The sequence below is a fragment of the Salvelinus namaycush genome, unplaced genomic scaffold (genome assembly GCF_016432855.1).
Source record: "Salvelinus namaycush isolate Seneca unplaced genomic scaffold, SaNama_1.0 Scaffold148, whole genome shotgun sequence".
Classification (NCBI taxonomy): Eukaryota; Metazoa; Chordata; class Actinopteri; order Salmoniformes; family Salmonidae; genus Salvelinus; species Salvelinus namaycush.
In genome coordinates, this window is record NW_024058208.1 from 195,640 (window position 1) to 214,621 (window position 18,982).

Sequence of the window (18,982 nt, forward strand, 5' to 3'; positions counted from 1 at the left end):
ATTGATCCTCAGAGGCTCAGGGACAGTTTCCTGGACACAGATTATAGTCCTCGACTGAAAAGCACTACCTATGAACAATATCAAATGGGCATGCTTTTTAGACGAGGACTTAATGGGTGTCTGGGAAACCAGCCTTAGATGTATAGTGGTTGATACAAATGCTACATAAATGACCAGTATTTGTTGACTGTGTAGCTTCATCACCCGAGGGATAAGTACTAGGGTGATGAAATAGAGGGCTGGTGAAATCCAAGAGGCAGGGTTGGTTCACGCCCTGAGATCTGTCAATGGGCAGGGTTAGTTCAGACCCTGTGATGTCTGTCAGTGGGCAGGGTTGGGTCACCCCCTGTGAGGTCTGTATGTGGGGGGTGTTATATAGTGATGCAAGCCCGGCTAGCTCAGTCGGTAGAGCATGAGACTCTTAATCTCAGGGTCGTGGGTTCGAGCCCCACGTTGGGCGCTGACCTTTTGATTTGAAAGCCTTTCTTCTGATAAATGTGTGAGCAAATCAAATTTTATTTGTGTACAATACATACATACATACAGTGGGGAGAACAAGTATTTGACACACTGCCGATTTTGCAGGTTTTCCTACTTACAAAGCATGTAGAGGTCTGTAGAATTTATCATAGGTACACTTCAACTGTGAGAGACGGAATCTAAAACAAAAATCCAGAAAATCACATTGTATGATTTTTAAGTAATTAATTAGCATTTTATTGCATGACATAAGTATTTGATACATCAGAAAAGCAGAACTTAATATTTGGTACAGAAACCTTTGTTTGCAATTACAGAGATCATACGTTTCCTGTAGTTCTTGACCAGGTTTGCACACACTGCAGCAGGGATTTTGGCCCACTCCTCCATACAGACCTTCTCCAGATCCTTCAGGTTTCGGGGCTGTCGCTGGGCAATACAGACTTTCAGCTCCCTCCAAAGATTTTCTATTGGGTTCAGGTCTGGAGACTGGCTAGGCCACTCCAGGACCTTGAGATGCTTCTTACGGAGCCACTCCTTAGTTGCCCTGGCTGTGTGTTTCGGGTCGTTGTCATGCTGGAAGACCCATCTTCAATGCTCTTACTGAGGGAAGGAGGTTGTTGGCCAAGATCTCGCGATACATGGCCCCATCCATCCTCCCCTCAATACGGTGCAGTTGTCCTGTGCCCTTTGCAGAAAAGCATCCCCAAAGAATTATGTTTCCACCTCCATGCTTCATGTTTGGGATGGTGTTCTTGGGGTTGTACTCATCCTTCTTCTTCCTCCAAACACTGCAAGTGGAGTTTAGACCAAAAAGCTCTATTTTTGTCTCATCAGACCACATGACCTTCTCCCATTCCTCCTCTGGATCATCCAGATGGTCATTGGCAAACTTCAGACGGGCCTGGACATGCGCTGGCTTGAGCAGGGGGACCTTGCGTGCGCTGCAGGATTTTAATCCATGACGGCGTAGTGTGTTACTAATGGTTTTCTTTGAGACTGTGGTCCCAGCTCTCTTCAGGTCATTGACCAGGTCTTGCCGTGTAGTTCTGGGCTGATCCCTCACCTACCTCATGATCATTGATGCCCCACGAGGTGAGATCTTGCATGGAGCCCCAGACCGAGGGTGATTGACCGTCATCTTGAACTTCTTCCATTTTCTAATAATTGCGCCAACAGTTGTTTCCTTCTCACCAAGCTGCTTGCCTATTGTTCTGTAGCCCATCCCAGCCTTGTGCAGGTCTACAATTTTATCCCTGATGTCCTTACACAGCTCTCTGGTCTTGGCCATTGTGGAGAGGTTGGAGTCTGTTTGATTGAGTGTGTGGACAGGTGTCTTCTATACAGGTAACGAGTTCAAACAGGTGCAGTTATGAGTGGAGAACAAGAGGGCTTCTTAAAGAAAAACTAACAGGTCTGTGAGAGCTGGAATTTTTACTGGTTGGTAGGTGATCAAATACTTATGTCATGCAATAAAATGCTAATTAATTACTTAAAAATCATACAATGTGATTTTCTGGATTTTTGTTTTAGATTCCGTCTCTCACAGTTGAAGTGTACCTATGATAAATTTTACAGACCTCTGCAGGTTTTCCTACTTACACTGCCGATTTTACATGCTTTGTATCAAATACTTGTTCTCCCCACTGTACATACATACATATATATATATATATATATATATATTATGATACACAGTACCAGTCAAAAGTTGACTCACCTGCTCATTCAAGGGTTTATTTTAAATACATTTGGAACAATTTCTACATACCTGTTGTCACTTTGTCATTATGGGGTATTATGTGTAGATTGCTGAGGATTTTTCATTTAATCCATTTTAGAATAACTCTGTAATGTAACAAAATGTGGGAAAAACTGAGGGGTCTGAAACCTTTTTGAAGGCACTTGTATATAAGTAACGAGTAATAACTAAACTAATGTTTATAATGGTGTTATTATGCTCTGTAATGGCTTTGTCCTATCACAAGTGGAGGATCAGGGTATAGGACAGGATCAAAGGTCATGTCATGCTGCCATGAGGCATGTTAACAGGAAGTTAAAGGATTTATGCATATTCAGGCTACGTCTGGCAGGCTCTGTCTCTCTACAGGGGGGATCATGAGACCTTTTGGACCATGGCTTTCAGCCCCACACTAAGTCCAAATGGCACAAATACCCTGGTTAAAAGTAGTGCACTATGTAGGGAATAGGGTGCCATTTGAGTTGCAGGCTGTATGTAGAAAGAAGGTAATTATGTTTGAGAGTTGTTACTGTCTCTAGACTAGTCATTTACTAACCTGGTCTGACAGTTATTACATGTTGGGCTGGTGTGTTATTTACCAACCTGGTCTAACAGTTATTACATGTTGGGCTGGTGTGTTATTTACCAACCTGGTCTAACAGTTATTACATGTTGGGCTGGTGTGTTATTTACCAACCTGGTCTAACAGTTATTACATGTTGGGCTGGTTTGTTATTTACCAACCTGGTCTGACAGTTATTACATGTTGGGCTGGTGTGTTATTTACCAACCTGGTCTGACAGTTATTACATGTTGGGCTGGTGTGTTATTTACCAACCTGGTCTGACAGTTATTACATGTTGGTGTGTTATTTACCAACCTGGTCTAACAGTTATTACATGTTGGGCTGGTGTGTTATTTACCAACCTGGTCTGACAGTTATTACATGTTGGGCTGGTGTGTTATTTACCAACCTGGTCTGACAGTTATTACATGTTGGTGTGTTATTTACCAACCTGGTCTAACAGTTATTACATGTTGGGCTGGTGTGTTATTTACCAACCTGGTCTGACAGTTATTACATGTTGGGCTGGTGTGTTATTTACCAACCTGGTCTAACAGTTATTACATGTTGGGCTGGTGTGTTATTTACTAACCTGGTCTGACAGTTATTACATGTTGGGCTGGTGTGTTATTTACCAACCTGGTCTAACAGTTATTACATGTTGGGCTGGTGTGTTATTTACCAACCTGGTCTAACAGTTATTACATGTTGGGCTGGTGTGTTATTTACCAACCTGGTCTAACAGTTATTACATGTTGGTGTGTTATTTACCAACCTGGTCTAACAGTTATTACATGTTGGGCTGGTGTGTTATTTACCAACCTGGTCTGACTGTTATTACATGTTGGGCTGGTGTGTTATTTACCAACCTGGTCTAACAGTTATTACATGTTGGTGTGTTATTTACCAACCTGATCTAACAGTTATTACATGTTGTCCCCAGTCCACCTGGCCTTGCTGCTATTCCAGTTTCAACTGTTCTGCCTGCGGTTATGGAACCCCTACCTGTCCCAGACCTGCTGTTTTCAACTATTAATGATCGGCTATGAAAGCCAACTGACATTTATTCCTGATTATTATTTGACCATGCTTGTCACTTATGAACATTTTGAACATCTTGGCCATGTTCTGTTATAATCTCCACCCGGCACAGTCAGAAGAGGACTGGCCATCCCTCATAGCCTGGTTCCTCTCTAGGTTTCTTCCTAGGTTTTGGCCTTTCTAGGGAGTTTTTCCTAGCCACCGTGCTTCTACACCTGCATTGCTTGCTGTTTGGGGTTTTAGGCTGGGTTTCTGTACAGCACTTCGAGATATTAGCTGATGTACGAAGGGCTATATAAAATAAACTTGATTTGATTTTGATTTGATGTTGGTGTGTTATTTACCAACCTGGTCTGACAGTTATTACATGTTGGGCTGGTGTGTTATTTACCAACCTGGTCTGACAGTTATTACATGTTGGGCTGGTGTGTTATTTACCAACCTGGTCTGACAGTTATTACATGTTGGTGTGTTATTTACCAACCTGGTCTAACAGTTATTACATGTTGGGCTGGTGTGTTATTTACCAACCTGGTCTGACAGTTATTACATGTTGGGCTGGTGTGTTATTTACCAACCTGGTCTGACAGTTATTACATGTTGGGCTGGTGTGTTATTTACCAACCTGGTCTAACAGTTATTACATGTTGGGCTGGTTTGTTATTTACCAACCTGGTCTGACAGTTATTACATGTTGGGCTGGTGTGTTATTTACCAACCTGGTCTGACAGTTATTACATGTTGGGCTGGTGTGTTATTTACCAACCTGGTCTGACAGTTATTACATGTTGGTGTGTTATTTACCAACCTGGTCTAACAGTTATTACATGTTGGGCTGGTGTGTTATTTACCAACCTGGTCTGACAGTTATTACATGTTGGTGTGTTATTTACCAACCTGGTCTAACAGTTGTGTTATTTTGGGATGTTGTGGATTGTATCTTCAAGCCCGGCTAGCTCAGTCGGTAGAGCATGAGACTCTTAATCTCAGGGTCGTGGGTTCGAGCCCCACGTTGGGCGCTGACCTTTTGATTTGGATACCATTGATCCTCAGAGGCTCAGGGACAGTTTCCTGGACACGGATTATAGTCCTCGACTGAAAAGCACTACCTATGAACAATATCAAATGGGCATGCTTTTTAGACTAGGACTTAATGGGTGTCTGGGAAACCAGCCTTAGAGGTATAGTGGTTAATACACATGCTACATAAATGACCAGTATTTGTTGACTGTGTAGCTTCATCACCCGAGGGATAAGTATTAGGGTGATGAAATAGAGGACTGGTGAAATCCAAGAGGCAGGGTTGGTTCACACCCTGTGATCAAATCAAATTTTATTCGTCACATGCTCAGAATACAACAGGTACATTGAAATGCTTACTGACAAGGTCTTAACCAACAATGCAGTTCAAGAAATAGAGTTAAGAATATATTAACTCAATAAATAAAAAATGTAATAAAAAGTCACCTTAAAGAACAATAAGGAGGCTATATACAGGGGCACCAGTTAGTCAGACACGAGAGGCTTGGTTGGAAAGAAAGTCAATTAACTGTTGACTGACTGTTCAGTCAACAACTTTACACATTGAGTAAGAGGATAAAAGACTGGGTGAAATGTGAAAGGGGACAGGGTTGGAGGCAGTTAATTGAAATGTAATGTAAATAATGTTTATCTATTGACAGTGCGTCTCCACTAACAACTATTCACAGTGTTGCGTAAGAAGAGCCTTGACAGTAACTGACTGTGGCAGGTGATGTGAAAACTAGGAAGGGGCGGGGTTCCTGACTCATTTTGACATGCCTATGTGCGGGGGAATTCCAGTTACCCTCAGGCCCGGCTAGCTCAGTCGGTAGAGCATGAGACTCTTAATCTCAGGGTCGTGGGTTCGAGCCCCACGTTGGGCGGCAGTGTTTTGTGTTGAGTCTGTAGCCTCTGAGACAGACTTTGACACAGTTTTAAAGTAGATACAGTCATCACTTCCTGTTAATAGTGTAGTCTTCCTGCATCCTGTTCCTAACAATGCTCCTCCCCATGAGACTAGTCAAACATGTTGTAAAGGGTGTTAACTGTTCAACTCCTCTTTTCACAGGGACCAATGGAGGAGTGACCCCAGTGGGTCTACTGGCTAGCTTCCTGGGGGGCCTGGCAGTGGGCGTGGCTTACTATATCTCTCAGATCCTATTGGTCCGTGACCTTCACCTGGCTGATCCCCAGTGGCCAATCATAGTCTATGGAGCCATGGCTGGCCTAATTGGGTCCATGTTGGACTCTGTCCTGGGAGCACACTGGCAGTACTCAGGTGGGTCTGTCAACGATGAGTTATTCATGTGTTATTATCAGGGATTAGTTATGTTATTATCAGGGATTAGTTATTAATGTGTTATTATCAGGGATTAGTTATGTTATTATCAGGGATTAGTTATGTTATTATCAGGGATTAGTTATGTTATTATCATCAGGGATTAGTTAATATTATCATCAGGGATTAGTTATGTTATCATCAGGGATTAGTTAATATTATCATCAGGGATTAGTTAATATTATCATCAGGGGTTAGTTAATATTATCATCAGGGATTAGTTAATATTATCATCAGGGATTAGTTATGTTATCATCAGGGATTAGTTATGTTATCATCAGGGATCAGATATTCACGTTATCATCAGGGAAAAGTATACATAGCTAACTCAAGATATAGATTAATATAACAGTGCATTCAGACCCCTGAATATATACAGTGCATTCAGACCCCTGAATATATACAGTGCATTCAGACCCCTGAATATAACAGTGCATTCAGACCCCTGAATATAACAGTGCATTCAGACCCCTGAATATATACAGTGCATTCAGACCCCTGAATATATACAGTGCATTCAGACCCCTGAATATATACAGTGCATTCAGACCCCTGAATATATACAGTGCATTCAGACCCCTGAATATATACAGTGCATTCAGACCCCTGAATATATACAGTGCATTCAGACCCCTGAATATAACAGTGCATTCAGACCCCTGAATATATACAGTGCATTCAGACCCCTGAATATAACAGTGCATTCAGACCCCTGAATATAACAGTGCATTCAGACCCCTGAATATATACAGTGCATTCAGACCCCTGAATATATACAGTGCATTCAGACCCCTTGACTTTTTCCACATTTTATGTTACAACCTTATTCTAATTTTTACATTTAAAAAAAAAAGTCACTCAATGCCCCATAATGACAAAGCAAAAACTGTTTTTTAGTTATTCAGACCCTTTATTTAGTACTTTGAAGCACCTTTGGCAGTGATTACAGCCTCGAGTCTTCTTGGGTATGACGCTACAAGCTTGGCACACCTGTAATTGGGAAGTTTCTCTCATTCTTCTCTGCAGATCCTCTCAAGCTCTGCCAGGTTGAATGGGGAGCGTTGCTGCACAGCTATTTTTTAGGTCTCCAGAGATGTTCGATCAGGTTCAAGTCCGGGGTCTGGCTAGGCCACTAAAGGACATTCAGAGACTTTTCCCGAAGCCACTCCTGTGTTGTCTTGGCTGTGTGCTTAGGGTCGTTGTACTGTTGGAAGGTGAACCTTCGCCCCAGTCTGAGGTCCTGAGCTCTCTGGAGCAGGTTTTCAACAAGGATCTCTCTGTACTTAACTCCGTTCATCTTTCCCTCGATCCTGACTAGTCTCCCAGTCCCTGCCACTGAAAAACATCCCCACATCATGATTCTGCCGCCACCATGCTTCACTGTAGGGATGGTGGCAGGTTTCCTCCAGACGTAACGCTTGGCATTCAAGCCAAAGAGTTCAATCTTGGTTTCATCAGACCAGAGAATCTTGTTTCTCATGGTCTAAGAGTCTTTTAAGTGCCTTTTGGCAAACTCCAAACTCTTGGTGACCTTCAATGCTGCAGACAGTTTTTGGTACCCTTCCCCAGATCTGTGCCTTGACACAATCTTGTCTCTGAGCTCTACGGCTCTACGGCTATGACCTTGTGAGCGCTGCGGACAATTCCTTCGACCTCATGGCTTGGTTTTTGCTCTGACATGAATTGTCAACTGTTGGACCTTATAAAGACAGGTGTGTGCCTTTCCAAATCATGTCCAATCAATTGAATTTACCACATGTGGACTCCAATAAAGTTGTAGAAACATGTCAAGGTTGATTAATGGAAACAGGATGCCCCCGAGCTCAATTTCGAGTCTCATAGCAAAGGGTCTGAATACTTATGTAAATAAGGTATTTGTTTATTTTTTATACATTTGCAAAAATTCTAAAAACCTGTTTTCACTTTGTCGTTATGGGATATTGTGTTTAAATTGAGTTGTTTTCTTCTTCATTGAATACGTTTTAGAATAAGGCTGTAACAAAATGTGGGAAAAGTCAAGAGGTCTGAATAATTTCTGAATGCACTGTATATGTTATTCATTTATTTGGATTTTTTCATGTTTAAAAAAAAAAAAAAAAGTATGTATAGATGTTTGATATCCATTATTTTAGCAGGTTCTTGAAGTGTCTTTCTTGAATTTAAAACATTGCAGGCATTTAAAAAAAATGTCTGCTCCACTCTTACGCATGTATGATGTCCCTTCTTCCCCAGGCTACGACGAAAGCCTCGGAAAGGTTGTTAACTATGCGTCTGTGACAACTAAGCGGATATGTGGGAAGCCTATCCTGGACAACAATGGCGTTAACCTCTTCTCTTCCATCATAGTAGCTCTGGTTCTTCCTGGTGTTGCATGGAGCTTCTGGCCTCACTAGGGAAGGAACTCTTTACGTTTCCCTGATTTTCTGTTTTGTCAACAATTTTTTTTTTGCAAAAAAATGTTTTGCTTGTTGTATTGAAGTCGTGCCACTAATGTTTTATACTTTACCTAGTATGGTGTAGCTTGCTGTCTAAGGAATTAGAGTTACCATGCTATAACTAACCTCACAACTCTGTGTTTGTCTTTATGGTAATACATTTGTTGACCTTAGTTTAATCATCTAGATTTCAGTTGTTTACTAAAATGCATTACGTGCATGGACTATAGGAGAGTTGTTTTTTCTGTTTGATTGATTGAATCTTTTGCTAAACTTGTTGTAATACTCTTGAGTAGGCCTACACCCTACACTCTACACCCTACACTAGAGAAGGGAAGGGGTGAGAGAAGCCTACACCCTACACTAGAGAAAGGGTGAGAGAAGGGAAGGGGTGAGAGAAGCCTACACTAGGGATGGGGAAGGGGTGAGAGAAGCCTACACCCTACACTAGAGAAGGGATGGGGAAGGGGTGAGAGAAGCCTACACCCTACACTAGAGAAGGGAAGGGGTGAGAGAAGCCTACACCCTACACTAGAGAAGGGATGGGGTGAGAGAAGGGAAGGGGTGAGAGAAGCCTACACCCTACACTAGAAGGGATGGGGTGAGAGAAGCCTACACTAGAGAAGGGATGGGGTGAGAGAAGCCTACACTAGAGAAGGGATGGGGTGAGAGAAAGAAGGGACAGTGTTATGTCGCCAGCCCCCCAAACATAACACTGTCCTATAATATAAGCGGATGAACTCCTTTATGAATGTGGTTTGTAATGGTTGTTTTGATAAACTCCTTTATGAATGTGGTTTGTAATGGTTGTTTTGATAAAGTGTCGGCATCCTGTGGTAAGTGATTCATTGATGCTGTAAAGCAATTAGCATTGGAATAAATACTTAATGGATTTTTTGCCTTATTGCATCATATAAATGTTGAGAGGGCAACATAACCAGTGATGATTACCCTTTCTAGGACCATGACCTGAGTACATATTACACCAGCAGCTGATCTAGAATCAGGGCCTGTATTCACAAAACCTTTTAGAGTAACAGTGCTGATATATGATCAGTTTTACGTTTAGATTTATATTGAATAAGATGACATGGACAGGAGGAACCTGATTCTAGATCAGCACTCCTACTCAGACGCTTTGTGAACGCAGTGGTGAACACGCCGTGTAATTACTTACATCAGTCTTGGAGCGAGTTCTGTGTGAATTCTAAGAAAAGAGAGGGCTGGAAGGGGGCAGGGTTCGCGCCTCATGGTTTGTAAAGGGGGAGTTTCCTTATGTTACGCAAGCCCGGCTAGCTCAGTCGGTAGAGCATGAGACTCTTAATCTCAGGGTCGTGGGTTCGAGCCCCACGTTGGGCGCATATCTTTTGAAAGATCGCTTTAATCCTTCTCAATAAATAAAATACGAAGTTCTTAGTTTGAACAAAAATGTTGATATTCTCTGTACACTTGAAGTCTGGTGCTGTGTGTTTGATATATAGAAAAAGTGCCTGTTCCTCCTGCACACAATGCTGAAGAATAGGGCTATCTACGTTTGAAAAGGGCTTTTATGTGTTTGACAATAATTAAAAGTATTCGACTTGGAGTTTATTTCCCCCCCCATAAAAATCACAACGTACACTGAGAAAATAAATTATGAGGTATGTCAAAACATGTTTTCTGAGAGGGTGGGGTTTGTTATGCTTGTGCCGTGGCAACTACCAATGAGAGGAGCGTATTTGAAATACGTCATGGAGCACCACTTTCGAAATGTCCTATTTGACATGAACTCAGCTGATCGTTACTAAACTAACTGGATCTCAAGCCTTGACTACTTTTTCCTGCTGCTTGACTGTGGCTAATAACATTTTTTAAAAGAAGGTGGGTTCTTAACGGCTACAATTAACATGTACTTGGTATAATCAATTACATAATTTCAACGATTAACAGTTCGTATTAGTAACAATATTACATGCAGCAACGCTAGAGCGTACGTTATTGTATGCAAGTTACAACAATGTTTACATAATTGGCTATGGATACAATGGCTCAAAACACTAAACTGTCGCTAATGTCATGATGGCTTTCTGCAGGGAAAATGAGCTCTGGAAAAGCACTGCAGTCGGTGTCTCCTCACAACAATCAACAGCCGCCGACACCAAGCCTGGCGAAAAGAAAGACAATTCAAGAGAAGTAAGTTGTGAAAGTAGGAATGATTGTTAGATTAATGCATGTTAAACTTACAGTTTTTATACAGTATCATTTATGCAATGTGTATTACAATAGTGGCTTGTCGCCTTCCTTCCCGCCCGAGAGCCCCTCAGTGGAGGTGTCATAATACCCATAAAACCTAGCGGTCAAGCAGGGAAATGGTTCCAATCGAGGGATTTGAGAAACACTCAAATAAGGGCTGTGTTTTGTGTAGGTTTACCCTGGCATTTTGATAACCATGTAAGTTTCTCGCGGACATGGTGATTTCTCAATATATACTGCTCTATATACTGTGTGATTTGAAAATGTTATTTAGCGTCAACGTGGACATCGTGCAAGACTACAAATCCCTGCAAGCTCCAGGACATTATCTCTAGCTGGCACCTTTGCAAACAGGTGCATTTAAAGACATTTAGCCAATTTATTCATTACTACGTTTAGTTAGTTAATCCAGAGATTCTTACCTTTGCCTCGATTCGACTGTCTCGTCCAGAACATGGCATTTGTAGTTCTTTATGATAGCCACATTAGCAGCCAATTGGCATTTCATTTGTTGGGGGTAAATACAGGCAAATATGTTGATAAGTCACCTTGTCCCGAGAGACTTGTTATCAAAACGTCAAGCCAGGGTAAGCCTACATGAAACACAGCCCTTATTGTACGTGTTTCTAAAATCCCCTATGAGGAGAAATGAATGGTGAAAAACCATTTCGAACCATTTCCCTGTTGGACCGCTAGGTATTATGATTCATACTGTGGTACTCTATGTTTGGGGTGGAGACATGAGCATCTCATTATATAAAGATTTGTCTCCCCTCCTCAATTCAGTTTAGAGAGGAAGAGAGGCCCAACTCAGTGGAAAATCTGTCTTCCTCCAGCAGGTGGTGTTTTTTTCTGCCCACCAAGTAAGGAGTTTGTATGGAGTGTTGAATTTGTTCAACCAAAAAATAATTCCACCAATCCAAAGCAAGGACAGGCGGGAGCTAGACAGTCCGCCGTGCCGCTTTGTGGACAACAACTCCCGTTAGAGCGGCGAGACATGTATCTTGCCAGTATATACATTATCTTCATTTCAATTCACCCACTGGGGTATAATAAGCTCTCCCCTTTGCAAATAGTTCTGGTTACCATGTGAGAGATGACTTATAACCCACGGGAGAGTGCCCCTAGTCAGGGTCATGGCTAGAAGGGATTCGGCTTTACTCAAATTAATATAAAAATATATTTATTAGCATTTTAGCTGACCGTAACCCTTTTCTTAACCTAATTATCCTAACCTGCTACTGTAATTATCCTTTAACTACCCTGCTGTGTAAGTTCTCCTAACTTGCTACGAAAAAGTAAAACCTGACGTTAATTTGACAAAAGCTGGAATCCCTTCTAGCTAGTCAAAGCCAGAGGGTTGTATTTTTAAATCTTCACATTTTCAAACGATCAATTTATATTTTCCAACGGGGCTGTACATTTGGGTGTTTTTTTTTTTTTTTTTTTTTTCTCGCCTGAGTAGCCTCGTCTAATGTTCAGCGGAATAACAACACAATGTCAAATACATGTAGCCTAGTCAAATGATGAACATCAATCACATTGACCGTTACTCTCTGGCGGGAATTCCACTAAAGGTCCGTATGTAGCCAAACGTAGCTGCTGCTCATTCCCTTTGTTCGATAAATGGTTTTTAAAAAGTAAGCCCCCGCCCTATGGGACTCCCGATTACGGCTGGTTGTGATACAGCCCGGGATCAAACCAGGGTCTGTAGTGACGCCTCTGGCACTGAGATGCAGTGCCTCAGACCGCTGCGCCACTCGGGAGGCCATCTATACACACATAGTCTAAGTTCAAATACACCCAAGCTGCGTTAATTGTATGGTAATATACTTTTTATGAATTTTAAATCCGATCTAATTAAATGATGGACAGTTTTCATTGATCCAAGAAGTGATCTTGTGTGAAAACCCCTATGGAGGAATGTTGGTGTGCTGCCTGTAAACTAGTGGTATGTTATATATTTTATTTTTTAAGGGGGTAGATCAGCTTTAGTATTGTAAAGCTGTAATGTAATTGTTCTGCATAATTTCCAATCCCCCATATATATTTTGTTTGTAAATATAAATACACATGCATACATACCAATTCATATACAGTACCAGTCAAAAGTTTAGACACACCTATTCATTCCAGGGTTCTTCTTTATTTTTCTATTTTCTACATTGTAGAAAAACTATGAAATAACACACATGGTATCAGGTAGTAACCAAAAAAAGAGTTAAACAAATCAAAATATATTTGAGATTCTTCAAAGTAGCCACCCTTTGCCTTACGTTTTCCAGCTTCCACTTGCCTCTTCCCTTTGCGATAGTGCTGTAATTAGTTGGTTGTAATTTTGGGTAGAGCAGACATTTCCATATGTCTGTGTTAGCTGCATATGTGACAACTCCACCAGTTCTATTTCTGATATCATTTACAAAGATTATATATTTTAATTTTTATCAACAATATTTTTATTTATTTTTTATCAATTACTATATTTGAGTTTAACCACTATTTGTTGTACTGTTTGTTCTGTCTGGTGGATTAAACTGAAATTGCAACCAAGTTTCTATGGCTTGTTTTAAAAATAACGATATTTTGGAGATGATTTCGTTTTCAAATAATCGGAAGTGAGGTTGTAATATGAATAAAGGGGGAAAAAGCCATTCTTGAACATGAGGTGAGACATTCTTAAAACTTCGGCAGACCGAGTGAGAGGGTCGTCACACCCTGGATTTCTAAACCCTTAATATTATTGTTGGATCTGATTTTTTTAACAACTAACATTTCGATGGCAATAATAAATAGATATGCTGATAGTGGACAACCTTGTTTTACCTCTCTTGACAGTTTAAAACTTTCTGAGAAGTAGCCATTATTTACTATTTTACACCTAGGGTTACTATACATAACTTTAACCCATTTTATAAAAGATTCTCAAAAATTGAAATAATCCAGGCATTTGTATATAAACTTCAGTTGTACTTTATTAAAGGCCTTTTCAAAGTCGGCTATGAAAATCAGGCCTGGTTTCCCAGATTTTTCATAGTATTCTATTGTTTCCAGTACTTGTCTTTATATTATCTCCAATGTATTGTCCGTGTAAAAAAAAAACTGTTTGATTAGGATGAATAATATCCGACAATACCTTTTTAATTCTATGCGCTAAGCATTTTGCTTGAATTTTTGCGTCACAACACTGAAGTGTAAGAGGCCTCCAATTTTTTTTAAATGGACTGGATCTTTATATTTACCACATGGCTCCTGTTTCAATAATAATGAAATCAGACCTTGTTGAGTACCTGATACCATGTATATAGAAGTGGTTAAAACATGCTAATAATGGTCCTCTGAGTATATCAAAAAAGGTTTGGTATACCTCCACTGGTATGCCATCCCGCCCTTGAGTTTTCCCAGACTTAAAGGCTTTAATTGCATCAAGAAGTACCTCATCTGTAATTTGGCATTCACTAGTTGGATGATTGCTTGATATATTCTCTTGCTCTCTTTCTTGTGCTACTCTCACTCTCTTTCTCTATTGCCTTGTGTGGCAATGTAGGTCTGCAATAAGGAGTCCAACAGACAATGTGATGTCCCCATGTACAAGACAGCTCATGAAGAAAGCTATCAAGGACATGTAAGTATAATTAAAATGTCTCTGTCAGACAAATGTTATTTGTTTTTGTTTCATTTGACTGACATTTGGAGTATGTGGATTGACTATATTTCTGTAACTGGAGCAGGCTGTGTAATCTAAATGCCATTTTTACATTTGTTTATTCTTGATTCCAGACCGTCATCTCCCAGACCCAGACGGGAAGCAAAAGAGAACACTGCAAATAAATGAATGACCTTTTTATGTACAGTGTGATGTCTTTACGGTATTCCTCTCTCTGCTAAGATGGTCAGATCAATCAATCATTGACACTTTCCTGACATTATACTGTCTTAAGATGTTCTTACTAACCAAGCTGCTCACACTTTATTGATCCTTTATGCAATATGGTGTATATGGGGGGGGGGGGGGGGGGGGGGGGTTATATTCTTCATTAATATGGTGTATATGGGGAGGGGGGGGGGGGGTATAGTCTTCATTAATATGGTGTATATGGGGGGGTTTATATTCTTCATTAATATGGTGTATATGGGGGGGGGGGGGTATAGTCTTCATTAATATGGTGTATATGGGGGGGTTTATATTCTTCATTAATATGGTGTATATGGGGGGGGGGTTATATTCTTCATTAATATGGGGGGGAGGGGTTATGTTCTTCATTAATATGGTGTAAATGTGGGGGGGTTGTTATTTTCTTCATCTAAATCGCACTGTGTTTTTCATTGTTTTTCTTGTGAATGTTTAATGCTATTTGCACTTTAGAGGACATATGCTGTTTATTGTACACTGCTTTAAGTGGTGGGGGTGTTATCTCAAACAAGTGTTCTGTATGTATGCCCTTTGCACAGGTTGACTTCCATGGTTTAAAAACATTAAGTAGACTACTTTATATTCTGTTTGTACATTGGCTTTATGTTGCTCAGTTTTCAATATGTAACTAGCAAAAAAAGGACTTGGCTCACTGCTTTCAATAAACATATTTGATATGGAGGAGATCACTTGTGTGACTGAGTCATCAGGCATGTATGACAATTCCTGTCTTACGTTTGTTTTTTCCATTGAAGGTGATATTCAAGAGGTTTGTTGTGACCGTAACTAGTGTTGGATAAGGCTGTAGTGAAGCTCTGTTTGGTTTGATATGTCCTAGAGATCATTTCAATACCAATTTGACCAGAAGTCCCACCAGCGCGTTGCGACTCACATGAGACCCTGAACAAGGCCGGTGAGCCGTTCGTCGTTAGTGCGCTTAATTTTTTTTGCTATGCGATAGCTGCTAAAAGAAAGGCGTTTTAACTTTTCCACAACAGTGCCTTAGATTTTTTGAAGTATGATCGTTATCTAGTTAAGATTAGGGTAGACATTCAGAAAATGACCCCTTACGTCTCTAGTAGAAATAGGTCAAGTTTGAACAAAACAAGCATACTTCTTTCTGAAACGAAGATTCAAGGCTTCGCTCACTGTGTGTATGTACAGCATGGGGGATTTCCGCATCTTGTTCTGGGAGCCTTTCAATAATTATGATATTTTGATGCGAAAATAAGTAGATTTGTCAGAAATGCATAAATAAAATAGCACTGCCATATGGCTCAGAGGAGAAATAGATTCCTCATGATTTATGTGTGACAAATTATTCTCACTTGGGAGGGTCTTGCAGTGATAATGATCCTGGTAAACCAACCAACCACAATAATGATAACCTATCATAATACAATCAAAACAATATTCTGTTTTTAGGAGTTATTATACTGACTACTGGGCTTCTTACTTTTAGTCTTTCAAACTGTCTTATTTCGATTACAGTTTTTCTAAATGTTCTAATTTCTGTATTCTTTACTCTAACATATATTATGATTGATGCTCCATTGGGAAAATAGACTGAGCCTCTGTTCAGCTCCAGCACTTTCGATTGTTGCTGTCCAGTTCATCATATGATCCCATAGCATGACGTAGAAAGAGACGCCATTAGTAGGGGTTGAGAGGGGAGAGCAGAGCGAACCAGCGAGCTTAGGGTGGGGGAAATCAGTTTGGTCTACAAGAGCTGGGCGAGTGAGATTTGTTCCAATTCTGATTCGTGTCCTCGACGTCTTGATTTCGATTTGAGTCATCTAATGTGATTAGAGGGAGATACTTCGACTGGGCTACTTGTATTCCTAATCATATTTATTTCACCATGGCGGCTGGCGGCGGAGCAGGCAACAAAACCTACTCTTTCAAGGTGGTTTTGTTGGGAGAGGGCTGTGTGGGCAAGACATCGCTCGTGTTGCGGTATTGTGAAAATAAATTCAACGACAAACACATCACCACACTTCAGGTACGTTGATTACGTGGCTAACTGGATGTGTGATTCAATCTTGTCCAGACTACAAAGGGTTAAATGTGCTATGTAGAAAATAGAAAAGGCGAACTAGCTAACGTTACCCTAGCTGCTAGTGATAGCCTGTCACTAACACCAACAGTCATTCATCTGTGTCGCAGCTAGCTAACGTTAGCTAGTTTTTGGCAGTCCACTGCAGGTCACTGCAACCTGTTCAACATGGTTATTTAGGGTGTTTACCAAGATGGCTAGCTAGCTAACAATTCTGATAACGATAATGTATTCTAATAACGATAAGCCTGCCAACTAAATTGACTAACGCCCGATAGCTATTGTAGTTAGCTAGCTTTCATAGTAGCCAACTGTCACAGCTTTAAAAATAAGCGATCTAAAAGCTTTATCTCAACTATACATTGGTGCTATTAATCATGAAACAAGTGTTTTTCAACGTGAATGTGGTAGAGGTGAATTAGCCCCAATGAACAGGAAGTAGCCCACTCACAGAGTAACCAACAACAACCAGCACCCAGGTTTAACTTCCTGTCCAGTGGTCAGAAAGCTTCGCCAGCTGCCCCAAACGTGGCCCTGCAGGACACTTGACTGAACTGAACAAGGAATGAACTACTATGACATAGCATTTATGCAGAGTAGAGAAAGGGCAAGTTTACTCCACACCTAAAATCGCATTGAGATGGACAACACAGACCGGATCTGTCAGTAAGCTCAGGGCTTCTCATAGCAGTAGGTTGCACAATATGTTGTTTTGCATTGCCGGACGTGATACGGGTTCTAGGTGTTTCTAGTAGGCCTTTCCAGTGCTGTTACCAAACGTATCTTATTCTATGAATCAATACGATTGTGCTGCCACATAATCACACATTACTAGGGTATCAAATTCAATCCTCTACGATCACAGTTGCTGTCAAGCAGTCTTAACTAGTGTACTAAGCAATTTCTTTGTACTTTGCATTACTGCAAACAGTTAAACCTGTTGCTGACTCTCTGGAAAGTGTTCAACTGTAGCGAAGTTGGCTTACCGGTAGGTTAGTTATGAACTTAGAATGGCCTGTGTTTATTGCTCTCCTGAAAGAAGAGGCAGCATAACTCCTTGTCATTTCCTACCAGGACATCACAAGAGGGTGTTTATTACTCAAGGCAATGATGAGAGGAGCTGAATAGGAAGGTGGTTCACTGCTGCACTGCCAGTGGGCCTCGAGTCTTAGAGACTAGAGAAGTGGTCTTCTCGGATCCCGAAAATGAGCTCCAAACTGAATTGGATCTGTGAAATTCCCATCCGAGAAAGACAGGACGCAGTCATTTCTTCTTCTTCTTCAAAATCAGTATTGGATCTGAGATGGACCAGGGTCTGTATCACATCCAAAAGATTAAAAATGACGTTTTATTTACACAAAAGCAAGCAAAATATACTGAAAAATAACAATTTCAAAGATTTTAACGAGTTAAAGTTAATTTAAGTAATTTATTAGGTTCTTATCTATGGATTTCACATGACTGGGAATGAAATAATGCAACATCTTTGGTGGACATTCCTGCATGCCAGTAGAACATAACCTCAACTTGAGACATCTGTGGCATAACTACATATTTTAGTGGACTTTTATTGTCCACAGCACAAGGTGAACTTGTGTAATTATCATGTTTAATCAGCTTCTTGATATGCCACACCTGTAAGCTGGATGGATTATTTTGGCAAAGAAGAAATGCTCACTAACAGGGATGGAAACAAATTTGAGAATCTTTTTGTGTGTATGGACATTTTCAGGGGTCTTTTATTTCAATACTACACATTTTAGTTGTGTAGTTTTGACTTGTCTGGCAGTGAATGTTAATGTTGCACATGTATTTTTAGATGTATTTAAAATAATTGATTTGTTGTTTAGTATTTTCATAAATGACATCCAGAATTTAAAATGTTGGGACAAGAAGGGATAGGGTGTGTGGTGGAGATGCACCGGCATGTCTCTCTACAGAATGCGCTCTGTCTCCTGCTAATTCGTGCACATTCATTATTTAATTGTTTGAGTTTACACTTTTTAATGTTTATTTGTTTTAATATATTTTGCTTGAGCATGCATAAAGTACCTGGCCTGCGTGCAGATGTAGGCCTATAGGTCTAAAAGTTTCCATTTGGTGATGTCTGATAGTATGTCTCATTAACGCACCATAACTTGAGCTGCGAAGCTTCTGAGTATT

The 18,982-nt window shown here is 40.5% G+C and overlaps 2 protein-coding genes and 4 non-coding genes across 6 annotated transcripts in view; all 6 read left to right on the forward strand.

The window, feature by feature from the left end:
* The window catches only part of LOC120036837 (transmembrane protein 19-like), a 33,565-nt gene extending 24,051 nt beyond the window's left edge, over positions 1-9,514 (forward strand). The window contains exons 7-8 of the mRNA XM_038983150.1: positions 5,917-6,126; positions 8,419-9,514. Coding sequence (XP_038839078.1) covers positions 5,917-6,126; positions 8,419-8,579 — 371 coding nt within the window. The 3' untranslated portion in view covers positions 8,580-9,514. The remainder of the gene's footprint in view (positions 1-5,916; positions 6,127-8,418) is intronic.
* Positions 388-460, forward strand: trnak-cuu. The gene has a single exon. It is a non-coding gene; the product is annotated as a tRNA-Lys (tRNA).
* Positions 4,774-4,846, forward strand: trnak-cuu. Its single transcript has one exon. It is a non-coding gene; the product is annotated as a tRNA-Lys (tRNA).
* On the forward strand, positions 5,659-5,731 carry trnak-cuu. Its single transcript has one exon. It is a non-coding gene; the product is annotated as a tRNA-Lys (tRNA).
* Positions 9,515-9,907: 393 nt separating the features above from the next.
* Positions 9,908-9,980, forward strand: trnak-cuu. Its single transcript has one exon. It is a non-coding gene; the product is annotated as a tRNA-Lys (tRNA).
* A 6,423-nt stretch (positions 9,981-16,403) lies between these two features.
* LOC120036840 (ras-related protein Rab-21) overlaps positions 16,404-18,982 on the forward strand; it is a 33,769-nt gene continuing 31,190 nt past the window's right edge. The window contains exon 1 of the mRNA XM_038983153.1: positions 16,404-16,765. Within this exon, the coding sequence (XP_038839081.1) occupies positions 16,625-16,765 (141 nt within the window). The 5' untranslated portion in view covers positions 16,404-16,624. The remainder of the gene's footprint in view (positions 16,766-18,982) is intronic.